General features: G+C 51.4%; 1 protein-coding gene across 6 annotated transcripts in view; it reads left to right on the top strand.

Annotated features, from left to right (window-relative positions):
* Window positions 1-11,270, top strand: part of RNF24 (ring finger protein 24) — a 28,770-nt gene extending 17,500 nt beyond the window's left edge. For all 6 annotated transcript variants that reach the window (XM_065633138.1, XM_065633142.1, XM_065633137.1 and 3 more), the window contains 4 exons: window positions 6,287-6,329; window positions 7,305-7,346; window positions 10,053-10,132; window positions 11,041-11,270. In XM_065633138.1, coding sequence (XP_065489210.1) covers window positions 6,287-6,329; window positions 7,305-7,346; window positions 10,053-10,132; window positions 11,041-11,179 — 304 coding nt within the window. In that variant the 3' untranslated portion in view covers window positions 11,180-11,270. The remainder of the gene's footprint in view (window positions 1-6,286; window positions 6,330-7,304; window positions 7,347-10,052; window positions 10,133-11,040) is intronic.
* Window positions 11,271-12,833: the final 1,563 nt, after the last annotated feature.

The raw sequence follows: 12,833 nt of genomic DNA on the forward strand, positions 1-12,833 counted from the left end.
TTTTTCGCAGATTGAGCTTGAATCTATATGGCTCGCTTGCAAAATGAAGAGGTGTTTGGACTTTCAGAGTATTTTCCTGGGCACCGGGTCTTGCTGGGTGTGTTCTCCCCCAAAGAAGAAATAACAACTAGTAATGTCTGGAAGATCAAGCCAGAAAATCTTTAAATTTAGAAATTGGAGGCATGTTGTAAGAGAGAGGGTGAGTAACCGTTGCAATGAGCCAGCAAGGGAAGTGGCAAGTCCTCCGTGTCCTCGTGTCTTTAAATCAAGACAGACCGTCTTTCTGGATGAGACGTTTTGGCTCCCATTCCCCAGAGTAACGAAGTGCTATTTAACGACCTGTGATAGGTGGGAGGTTGGATTAGATCATCTAATGATCCCTAAACTCTATAGAGATTCTGTGACTCATTCTTCAAACCACCACCCCCTGCTCTATTCTTGGCAAAATGAAGCCAAACAAGAATCCTCCAGCCCCTGCTGTGGAGGGTTCCACTGTGCCCCAGGAGCATCCACCTCCTTTGAGTTTGCTCTGTAATCTCTTTTTGTGTGGGTTATAAAAGCTTGAGCTTCCACATGGTTTGGAAACCCTTGGAGATGGACAGTGGGATGAGGACCACGCGCCTGCAAGTGCAAAACATCCCAAACCATTGCTCTGGGAAGAGTTTGCCATGTCACTCCGCTTTGGTGCTGGTTAACACCGAAGCATTGCTGTGTAGCAAGCACATACCTGTAGCCCTGTGCCAGAAGGATTTGGTATCCAAATTAAGATATTGAATTTAAATTGAATTTTTCCCTCTCCCGCACCAGTTGCTAAAGCCTCCTGGATTACCCCGCACATTTCTGGCCCCTTCAGCAATGAGGGTGTTGGTCTCTTCTCCCCAGGAACAAGCACCAGGACCAGAGGAAACGGCCTCAAGTTGCGCCAGGGGAGGTTGAGGTTGGATCTGGGGAACAATTTCTTCCCCAAAGGGCTGTGGGGCATTGGAACAGGCACCCAGGGCAGTGCTGGAGTCACCATCCCTGGAGGGGTTGAGCAGACACAGAGATGAGGTTCTCAGGGACATAGGGCAGTGCCAGGGGTGGTGGAACGGTTGGACTCAATGATCTTGAGGGTCTTTTCCAACCAAAATGATTCTATGAGATGCATGGCTTTAATACAGAATTATATCTGGAGGCTGTATAAAAGAGAGGTGTTAATTTAACAAGCAGATGCAGCATGGATCAAACTCCGTCATCGTAGAGAAACTCTTTCTCTGGAGACATTCAAACCTGGACACGACCCTGCGTGATCTGCTCTGGTGACCCTGCATTAGCAGGTGGGTTGGACTGGATGATCTCCAGAGGTCCTTTCAACACCAACCAGTTTGGGACTCGGGGCTCCGCTGGCACCTGTGGGGATTATTTACACGTAACAGCATCTCGTGGCATCCCCCAGGCCCCGTTTAGGTGCAGAGGTGACACAGCTCGTCCTCTCCCTCTTCTCCTGGCTCACACACCTGCAGATATTTGGCAAATAAGGAGCGGAGCTCGTGGCACCAACCTCCAGGCCCTGCTTCTCATCACCGGCTCCAGCTCAGAGCATCCCATGCAGCCCCACTCCACATCCCTGGCTGCGTAGGCATCCGGAGCACGGAAAAGCCAATATCTGCTGTATTTACCCCAAATCGCAGAGCTGATGGCATTAAATGAAGGATGTGCACGTGGGCTGTACTTCGCAACTGTGTCAATACGGAGTGTGCTACCTGCTCCGACGGCAGGAAGAAGTGATGTTTTCAATCGAATTGGCTCAAAACAGAGTCCGGTAGGAATTTCAGCCAAAAGCAAAGCAAAGATCGTCGATGTCTGGGTGCAGTCCAGCGAATCTCGAGCTCTTTTGCCGCTGCAAACCGCTCCGGTACAAAGCGCGGGTCCCACCCTCACAGCTGGTGCGTCTGCTTGGAAAAATTTTTAAAAAAAAGGGAGAAAAAGATTTTTCAGGCAGCCGTTAATGAAGGTAATAACATCACATTGGCTTTGGTCCCCTAAAACCCAGATCAGAAGGATGCTGAGCCGCGCGATGCCGTGATTTCCATGCTTGCCTTGGGCAAATGCTGCCGCGTCCTCTCTCCTGGTGCTTTGCATGGGGCTCGTTCCTGCCTCAAAGTCTGTAGCAGGTGCAGGGCACGTAGCCCTTAAAAAAACCCTTTTTATAGGGCTCACTCCTTCTGTGTTCAAACCTGCCGGGATCAACCACAACAGTTGGGTTTGCAAAACCCGAGGAGCCCAGGAGAGCGATGTGATGATGGAGCAAAGAGGCAGCGCCAGCACCTTTCTGCTCTAAGGCATCGGATATGCAGATCTTGGTGATAAACCTGAAAAAAAAGTCACTTATTTTGAATTCTATTCCCCAGGTCATTCACTTGCTATAGATGATTCAGTCACCCAGGGAGGGAAGGTGCTCCCTTTCCTTCGGGAGGTGTGGAAAGCTCGGGAAAAGATGACAAGATCTGTTGGAGGTGGTTATTAAAATTCAGAGATGGGTGATACGCGTGGTCTACAGCCACGTGCTGCCTTTCAAGATGTTGTGTGGTCCGGTATCTAAATCACCCATCTGCCAGAAATTCTTCTGGAGTCATAGAATCACAGAACAGTTTGGGTTGGAAAGGACCTTCCCAGCTCCCCCAGTGCCCCCCCTGCCATGAGCAGGGACATCTGCACCAGCTCAGGTTGCTCAGAGCCCCGTCCAGCCTGGCCTGGGATGTCTCCAGGGATGGTTCAGCCACCACCTCTCTGGCCAACCTGGGCCAGGCTCTCACCACCCTCAGGGCCAACAATTCCTTCCTCATGTCCAGCTGAGACATGGGAGTCATAGTTCTTGACAGGAGATGGATGAAGCCTGGAGTCCAACGGGGAACAACACTTCGTGGGATCTGAGATCTCATTATGACACTTACACTGTGTCCAACTGCGATCCATCTGGCCCAGGAATCTGCATTTGGAAGGAAAGTGTGGAGGAGCAGACAGAGCTTGCACACTTTGGGACCAGATGTGTTCATGCCCTCCTCTATAACCCTTGGATGTTAAGAAAAATCTGAATTAAGAAAGGTCTCATGGGAGCAGCTGAGGGACCTGGGTGTTCAGCCTGGAGAACAGGAGCTGAGGGGAGACCTTCTGATCTCTGGCCTGCCTGAAAGGAGCTTGGAGCCAGGGGGGGTCGGGCTCTGCTCCCCAGGAACAAGCGCCAGGACCAGAGGAAACGGCCTCAAGTTGCGCCAGGGGAGGTTGAGGTTGGATCTGGGGAACAATTTCTTCCCCAAAGGGCTGTGGGGCATTGAAACAGGCTGCCCAGGGCAGTGGTGGAGCCACCATCCCTGGAGGGGTTTAAAATAAACAGAAGTGAGGTTCTCAGGGACATGGGGCAGTGCCAGGAGTGGGGGAACAGTTGGACTCGATGATCTTGAGGGTCTTTTCCAACCTAAATGATTCTATGATTCTAACCTTTAGGGATGGTGCTTTTTTTAGCAAAAGCTCAGCACCAGTCTGTGGCATCGTAGCATCCACGCTCCGATAACACGGAGCTGCTGGGATCCGTGGCCAGGTGGCCGCTTCTTCCCCATCACTGGTCCAGTTGCCACCACAGATGCTTGGACTTGTTCTACAGGACGCTTTCCCTCTGGTGGGTTTATCTTTGGTTTGTCGCAGCAGCCGTTAGACAGATGCTGGGAGGGTTTTTCCCCTCGTACGCCGTCTCCAGCCACGCATCTTGCATTTCCCCATCTGTATTTCATAACCGTTTCCCAGCCGCCGGGGATCCCTGCGGATCGGGCTGGTTTCATCCTGTTTTCTCTATTGTTCCTCCATCTTCTGCTGGTGTTTCTGCTCAGGTCGGTGGTGCAGGGATGCGACCCCAACCTTCACCCTCCTGCCTGCTGCAATTTTATCTGCAGCTCTGCAGGCGGGATCCCTGCTGGGCAGCATCGTTAGAGGGAGGAAGATGAGTCCCCTCTAAATTCGAGGCTCAGGAGCTGATTTACTGCATCTCTCAGCTCTTTTTGCAACATTAAAATGCATTTTTACCTGTTCCTTGACTTTTAACGTCCACGATATTTTGGGGGACGATTGGTTTTGTGCAAAAAAGAACAGGTATATATATTTTTACATCCTGTTTATATAACTCGCGCACTGCAGCCTTGCAGGACCAGAAAGCCTTCGAGAGCTGAGGATGGAACAGCCGGGGTTTCAGACAACCCCCAGAATATTTTTGGAGAAGCGAAATTACAGGCAAGGGGGTTTTCCCATCTGAAATCACGCCCGAGCCCAGCTGGGGAAAATGTTTTTACGGCCGCTCAGCAGACACACACTGACATCATGTTAAAGTCCTTGGCCAACTCGTTAGCCTTGATGACTTCCCTCTTGAGTTTTCAGGGCACTTCACTAAATGTTATGTCTTGTAATGAGAAGCAATATTATTTTCTTTTAAAAAAAAAAACGTATTTATTTTAGAAGCATAATTGGCTTCTCCGGCCAGCTGATGCCTTCAGAGCGCTCTGCCGGGCTGTGGAAAATGCGCTGCTGCTTGTTGTGCCGTGGAAAGATGTTTTGTTAATAATGGTTTGGACTGAAAATTCAGGAGGGATGTGATGTGGTTTTGATTTTGCTGTTTCGCTGGGTCCCCAGGAGAGGGGAGGCTGCAGAGGGACAGGACAGGACAGGCTCTTTGCTCCTGGTCTCAAATTCCTGCTGCCACCGGCTGATGCTTTTGGAATAGATTCATCCCCTCTGTCTGCATCCCTTGATTTGCTTCAAGATGGGATGCTTGTGGGGACAAAAAAAAACACCCCAAAGCCCCCAAATTATGCTGAGCACAGTGGTTTGAAAGGTAGGTGGGGGGAAACAGCTTTATAATCTCCTTCCCTGGGGTGGGGAGAGCCCTGAGTCAGGGACTGTGGGGCATTGGAACAGGCTGCCCAGGGCAGTGCTGGAGTCACCATCCCTGGAGGAGTTGGACAGACGGAGATGAGGTTCTCAGGGACATGGGGCAGTGCCAGGGTGGGTTATGGTTGGACTTGATGAGCTTGAGGGACTTTTCCAGCTGAAATGATTCTATGATTCTGTCGCGTGGGCTCATCACCCCGTGCTGGTACACAGCACAGCCCACCTGCTCTCCTGATAAAACCTCCCAAAATCCCAAGATAAAGGTTGATTCTCCTGTGATTGTTGGCAGCTCATTATAGAATCGTGGAATCACAGAATCATTTTGGTTGGAAAAGACCTTCAAAAGATCATTGTGTCCAACCGTTCCCCCAGCCCTGGCACTGCCCCATGTCCTGAGAACCTCATCTCTGTGTATTTTAAACCCCTCCAGGGATGGTGACTCCAGCACTGCCCTGGGCAGCCTGTTCCAATGCCCCACAGCCCTTTGGGGAAGAAATTGTTCCCCAGATCCAACCTCAGCCTCCCCTGGCGCAACTTGAGGCCGTTTCCTCTGGTCCTGGCGCTTGTTCCTGGGGAGCAGAGCCCGACCCCCCCTGGCTCCAAGCTCCTTTCAGGCAGTTCAGAGATCAGAAGGTCTCCCCTCAGCTCCTGTTCTCCACACTAATTATCTCTGGTTATTAAATTGCCCCCTGTGACAGGGGCGAGAGGTGGAACACATCCCACTGCTTCTCATCCAAAGCTTTCTGCTCCGGTGTTGTCTTGGGATAAATCGCCATCCTCTGCTTGCTCAGCCCAGCAGATGACCTCTCGTTAAATGTTTCTTACTGAGAGTTTGGGAGGCAAAAGCAGCACGACTGATATTATAACTGAAAATAAAGCCGTGTTTGAGGAACCCAACATTGCCCAAGTGATGGGGACTTTGCTGGGAAACCTGAGGAGGGAGATCTCTGTCCCTGTCCCCGCTCGAGCAGGAGCGGAGCTTTGCCCAGGGCTGAATACCCATCACATGGAGAAAAGGTGGTGTGTCCAGGCTGAAAACTGTTGGAAACTGGAGGTATTTGTGGCAGCACCTGATTTACTCAACAGCTTTTGTTGGTGTAATGGCGCAGGGGCTGTCTGTGTGGTAAATGAGGGAGGTCAAAAGAGGAAAATGGCAGGAGGTTGTGTGTTTCTGGATGGAGATGTTCCCTCCCCAGCCACAGGGGATGCTGGCTGCTGCCTAAATGCATCATTTTGTGTGGCAATTCTTATTTCTGAAATGAAAAATTTTTTTAAAAATTGTATTTATTCTGGAAAGGAGGCAAATGAAGCGTTTGAATATTGCCCTGATTTTTTTGCCTGTCTTCACGCTTCTCCCTTGTTTCGATTGCAGGCTCAGACATCAAGCGCACAAAGAGCTTTACGCCTACAAACAGGTGAGATACGATACCCAGTAAGTTGTCATGTTCTCCCGTTCATCTTATCTCTAAATCTACCTTGGAGCGGTCACTCCTGCACGTTTCCTTGCACTGTTCTTCTCTTTGGGAGGCTTTTGGTCTTCAAAGAGAAGTCTCAATGCCCGGGCAAACCTCTGTCCTTGCTGGTTTATTCTTTTTCTGCCAGCTGGGCCCCCCAAGAGCATCTCTCGCCCATTAATCTGCAGTATTCTGCATTTTCTGACGAAGTCCTTGAGCAGTGGGGACATCTCCACCCCTGGAGCACCTCAACTGGGCATCCTTTCCAAACCCTCCCCTGATTCCCCGCTGGGGAGCAGGAATGTGGTCACATCCCCAGCAATCAAACGACATTTCGTGGGGTCGAAATCTGCTCCCCAGCTTGGACCCAACTGCTCTGGACCACCTGCAGCCACCGGGCTCTCGTAGGGACCTCTCAACCTCCACGTCCTCTTGGCCAACCCAGCGCCCACATTAAAATAAACATGGCCCAGAGGTCGGTGTCAGGTTGCTGCTTCAACGTCCTCTTTTCTCCGGGGCTTGTGTAATTTTTTTCTGCCTCTGATCCATCATTTGAGCAGGAATCTGGGTGGAGTTGGGCTGATAGGATCTGGTAGCACGTGGTCGTCCTGGATTTATAGCTCTCTGCGAGTGTTTAGCCAGCATGGAGTGAAAATCAAGTGGCAGACGTCCATGCAGCAGCAGAGTGTGGGAGCCCAGGAGGTTTAAATTTGGGAAGAAACCTCTTGGATTTGGTCCATGCGTTAGTGATTATAGCTGTGCTGGCCCTGCCTTCCTACGGTTCCTGCACAGGGGTGAAGGCCTGATGCTGTGCTGAGTTTACTGGGAGTTTCCAGTTCTACTGGAACGCTAAATGGGGTCTTTTCTTCCCAGAGATTTTTGCGGTGAACGCTCACAGCACAAGCTGTGTCCTGACCCCAGTGCTTTGTTTTACAGGTTATACTCAAGGAGAAGGTGAAGGAGCTGAACCTACACGAGGTGAGTATGTAGTGTGGTCCAAAAACCCCCTCACCCTCCTCTTCCTCCAGCTGGGGAGGGGACAGGCGGAGGCTGGCACAGGTAGGAGGGTGCAAAAACTCAAATTTAACTCCTTCAGGAGCAAAATACACCATGAGCAGCGGGTTTTGCTCTGCAGCCTCCTACCCTCTTACAGAGAACATGGCAGGTGCACGTTAATGGCTGCACCGGCACCTCCATTGCTCCCTGACGCTGCTTTTCTCTTTCAGAAAGTCTTAATTGCTCGTTAAGGCAGCTGGTAAAAGCACATCTGCAAAACGGGTCTGGATTAAACCATCTCCCTCCTCCCCCTGGGTCTCCCTTTGTTTTTACTGCATTATTGTTATATATTGCATTCTTTTTATTTATTGCATTCTTTATATTTACTGCATCATCATCATTATTAATTTCCGCATTATTATTTTTATAGTTTACTACATTATTATTATCACTACGGTAAAAAGCAGTGGTGACAAGAAGAGGCAGACGCTGTGTATAAACTGTCCCTTGACTGTGACATCCCCTCCAGCCCGTCCAGCCTCGTCACCGTCACATTGTGACAATATCCAGCACGTCTCTGCCGGCCGCGGTGCTCGGGCAAACTAAACCCTGCTGGGTTTTGATAGAAATCAAAACTAAACTCTCCCCCCAGCCTCTTGCCCCTCGCGTTCCCCGTTTGCAGTTTTGCAAAGAGCTGGCGGGAAGAGGTGGGCAAAGGGGAGTCTGCTTGGACATATTATGAATTAAAACCCCTTTTTCCAACCCCAAAACCGTGGGGGTTTCTTCTCAGATTCAGGAGAGCGCATGGCAGAGGTAACTCAAAGCGCCGATGACTTTAAATTTAAATTTTCAGGGGGAATTACACCAGTGCCCGCTCCATCCCCGCAATGTGGGCGCAGAAGCGGCTCCTCGCTGGGTCCCTCTGCGTTAACGAGTTAAGAGGAGGCAGAAAGGTGGCCAGACTAACGACGTTACCCTAATCCACTCTGCCTACCTGCCCCTTGACCTTTCAAACCCATTAGCTGTTCCCTGCAGGTTTCCAGGCTGTTTTGGGGCTGTATCCCTATTTCCAGCCCCATTTTTTTCCGCTGAAGTTGATTTCTGATGGATTTACTTCCCCTAATGACAACAAAAATGCCCACCCACATCCCAAGTCCACTCGTTTATTAAATACCAGCTCCATTTGTTTATAAGCTGCTAATTTTTTTAATTCCCTAAGCAGAACAAGAGCCCATCCCACGTTTCACCCCCTCACCCTGGGCAGCCGACGGGCTAAATCCCAAGGGCAGGAGGGTGACGGAGAGAGGTCCCTATTTCTGATCTGTTCACATTCAATTAACTTACAGTGGGATTTTTTGCGGAAATTTGGATTTAAAAGCACTTCCTGGGGTGAGAAGCTCGTTGCAGGAGGGATTTAGGAGTTTGCCAGAGCCGGGAACGGCAGCGATAACCCTCATAACCCTCCGTCCTCCATCACCGCTGTTCCCGGCTCTCCCAGCCCAAACAGGGAGGGGATAGAGCAGCTCAAGCTCTTCCCTGAAATCTGGGAAAAGCTGGAAGGGTTTTGCTTCGGCTCCCTCCAAAATATCCCTTTTTGGGCGTTTAGATTTTGGTATTTACAGTAAGCGCAGTGGGGGGATTTTGCAACATCCCGGGGCGGCTGCCAGGGCTGGCGGGGAAAGTCCCCGCTGAGCTCTTCAGCCTCGTGCTTTTGGGTCGGATTTTCCTCTTTTTTTCCATCACGCCGCCTCTCCCTGGCTCTCGTGGGGCTCCAGATGTGTGTGTTCCTCAGGGGCTGACACCAGCAGCTCCGCCAGCGGTTCCTCGCTCAATAAAAAAGTCTCTGATAAGCTTTGGGTGGCCGGAAAGAATCGACGGACTGTCGGAGACTCCCAGGCCGGGGGGGTCAGGGAAAAAACAGCCAGGAATATCCCAGATCCCCTGGGAATATCCAAAATGCATCAGGAAAAATGTGAGGGAAGGAGATTTTGGCTGGATCTCTTGCCTGCAGGGAAAAGGGCCCGTTTGGCAACATCTGGGAAGGATTTAGTGGGGATTTCACCCCTCTGGGATGCAGAAACCTCCCGAACGTTTCTTCTGCAGCACAGGGCAGGTGAAAAAAAAGCAGCTTCTTGGTCAAAACTTCTAAAACTACCTGAAAGCAGCTTGGAGCCATGGGGGGTCGGGCTCTGCTCCCCAGGAACAAGCACCAGGACCAGAGGAAACGGCCTCAAGTTGCGCCAGGGGAGGTTGAGGTTGGATCTGGGGAACAATTTCTTCCCCAAAGGGCTGTGGGGCATTGGAACAGGCTGCCCAGGGCAGTGCTGGAGTCACCATCCCTGGAGGGGTTGGACAGACGGACATGAGGTTCTCAGGGACATGGGGCAGTGCCAGGGGTGGGGGAGTGGTTGGACTCGGTGATCTTGAGGGGCTTTTCCAACCAAAATGATTCTGTGATTGTGAAAACAGGGTTTATAGCAAAAGAGGAGTTTGCTCTCCCCACCCCCAGCGTATCCTCACCTGCATAAGAAGCCAAATTGCCCTTGTTTTCCCCAACCAAAGGCAGGGACGAGGCGAGTGCCGGGGAGAATCTGGCAGCTGGCTCAAATCATCACTTTGGGGAAGGTTGTTTTGTTTTGGTTTTATCTTTGCTTCCCAGCAGCTGACCGCCGTCTCTCCCTCTTTCAGATCTGCGCCGTGTGCTTGGAGGAGTTCAAGCCCAAGGACGAGCTGGGGATCTGTCCTTGCAAACATGCCTTCCACAGAAAGTGAGTTTTGGGGACAGGGGACACCATCCTGCGCTGGGTGAGGGGGGGTCTGCGGGTTCCCCTGTGCCTCGCTGGGGTTCCCTCCCACCCCAATTCCAGGGAATTGCAGCAAAATCCCCATTAGCAAGTGAATTTGAGCATTTGGAGCAGCAAAGGTCCTGGCGTGATCTTGGCAAAACCACCTCCGTTTTGAGATATATAGATTTACATAGTCCAAAATCCATCTGTACATTTGCGTGTGTGTATACGGTATATCTACATATATATTATCGATGTATCTTATAAAAGACATACCCAGAACTGCTGGAACAAGTTCCCCAGGGGAGCACTCACAGCCCCAGTGCTGTTGATGTTCAATGTCGATATTTGAGCAACGCACTGGGAGACGCGGTTCGACTCGCAGGTTGCCCTGTGGCGAGGCAGGAGTTGCCCTTGAAAAATGTATTTATATGTATTTTATAGAAACGTAGAACACTTTTGTATGCATGATATATACACATATATATTATGCATATATATATTTGTAGGTTATATATTTATAAAATGCATATATTCACCTACACCTTTTTGTGTGTATATGTATTTTATGTATTTTTGTGTATAAATATACATTTTTGTCCATTTTATAAATATATATGAATTATATATATATAATATATGTAGACAAAAATCCGTCTATATATACACACCCACCAAAAAAAGTCTTAAAATGTAAAGGCACCTAAATGGGGAAATAAAAATTCTGTACCATCAGCGCTCCGGGAAGGGTGACAAGGGCTCAGAGCTGGCACACGGTCCCCATGGCGGGGGTTAACCCCCCGGGGGTGTCCAGGAAACCAAATCAGGGTTTTTTTTTCCTTGCGGCATCACTGCAATGACCCCCCCATGTCTGTTTTCCCCCCCACCAGGTGCCTCATCAAGTGGCTGGAGGTGCGGAAAGTCTGTCCCCTCTGCAACATGCCGGTGCTGCAGCTGGCGCAGCTGCACAGCAAGCAGGACCCCGGCCCCCCCCAGGGCCCCCTGCCCGGTGCCGAAAACATCGTATAGCTCAGCAGCCCCCCCGGACTGCCCCGCCACCCGCCCCGGGGATTCGGGGACAACCAAAGCACTACGGCACCAGCACGGGGGGACGGGCAAGGACACAGCACTTTAAGGGGGACACACGTCCCCGCTGGTTGAAGCAAAAGAGCCCCGCGCCCCAAAAACCTGTTCCTGCGGAGCCGCGCTGGGGTGCGGGGGCTCGGAGGGGACTCGGTGACAACACGACGTCCTTCTGGCAGCGCATCCTCGGCCGGGACGCAGCGTGGGGCATGAAGGAGCCACCCGGCAGCACCTGACACCTCCTGTGACACCGCGACGTCCCCCCGAACGCCCGGTACGCTCCCCAGCCCCACTGCCCCCCTCCGCCACCGTCACAAATCGCTGCCCAAAATGCAGGGAGGGGGGACCTGGAACATCACAGCTCCTTCTCTTTGCCATTATTTTAATGGCTTTACCTTTTCGCAACCCCCACCTGGAGAACAGGGTGCCCCGTTGGCACCCGCTGCTCCTCCGAAAGGGCTCACCGGGCCGGGGGAAGCCACTGTCACCCCCCAGGAGATGTCACGGTGACCGTGGTGTGGGGTCCCCGGGGCTTTGGTTACCCCAAACCCTCCCCGGGGGTGGCTGCCCCCATGGGCTACCTCAGCGGGGCCATCGGTGCCCCCGACGGGCACGATCCGGGTGTCACCCAGGGCTGGGGACGCTCCGGGTGTCGTCTCCCCCGACTCCTGTAAACACCCTGCGACTCCCGAGACTGTTTATGGAGCGTGGAGCCTCATAGACGTGTTTAGACACTACAAATTCTGCAGCAGAATATTTTTTAAAACGTTTGCTGGGTTTTTTTCCTTTTTTTTTTTTTTCCGTTTGGTTGGTTTATTTTTTTTGTAAGCTATATTTTTGTATATTTAATTGCTATTTTAAAATCCTAATAATGCGTCTTTTTTGCTAATCACACTATTCTTAAGGAAAAACGAGGAAAGAAAAAAAAAAAAAAAACAACAAAACACCACAACAACACCACCACGGTTTGCATGTGATTTGACTTGAAATGTAAATAAAAGCAGGTTTTGGAAGTTGGGGGTGTGTTTGCGGGGGGGTTACGCCATGGGCAAGAGGATTGTCCCTCGTTGCTCAGCCCCGTGTACCCCAGGGGTGTCCCCAGCGGGGCTGGGACCCCGGTGCCGCTCTGACCCCTTTCTAGAGGGGGGGAGCTGGGAAAATGGGCTGATTTGGGGCTGCAGGAACCTGGGGTGGAGGAAGCGGAGCTGCCACCTTGCCCTGTCCCCCTGTCCCGCTGTTCCCTGTGTGCTCAGCGTTGGGGGCTGCTGCCCTCTAGTGCCGGGTGTCCCCAGGTCCCACCTGGAGATGTTCTTCAAAAGACAACTCAAGGAACCACCTTCTTGCTGCCCTGCCCGTCATCGATCATGGTCACGGTCGTGTCCCGCCGCAGCAGAAGGTCCGGCCCAGCCGCAGTCTGGATTTAGCACCAAAGTGTACAAAACACGATTATTTTTGTTACTTCCACCCCACGGGTCCTGCTCCGGAGAGATGCGTCGCTTCCACCTCCAACCCAACCCACGGCATCCATACGTTAAAGGCCGAGAGGTCTCCGAAGCACCGGCGCCTGCCAACAACATCGTCTTTTGTCAAACCCAAAAAA

The sequence above is a fragment of the Caloenas nicobarica genome, chromosome 4 (assembly GCF_036013445.1).
Source record: "Caloenas nicobarica isolate bCalNic1 chromosome 4, bCalNic1.hap1, whole genome shotgun sequence".
Lineage (NCBI taxonomy): Eukaryota > Metazoa > Chordata > Aves > Columbiformes > Columbidae > Caloenas > Caloenas nicobarica.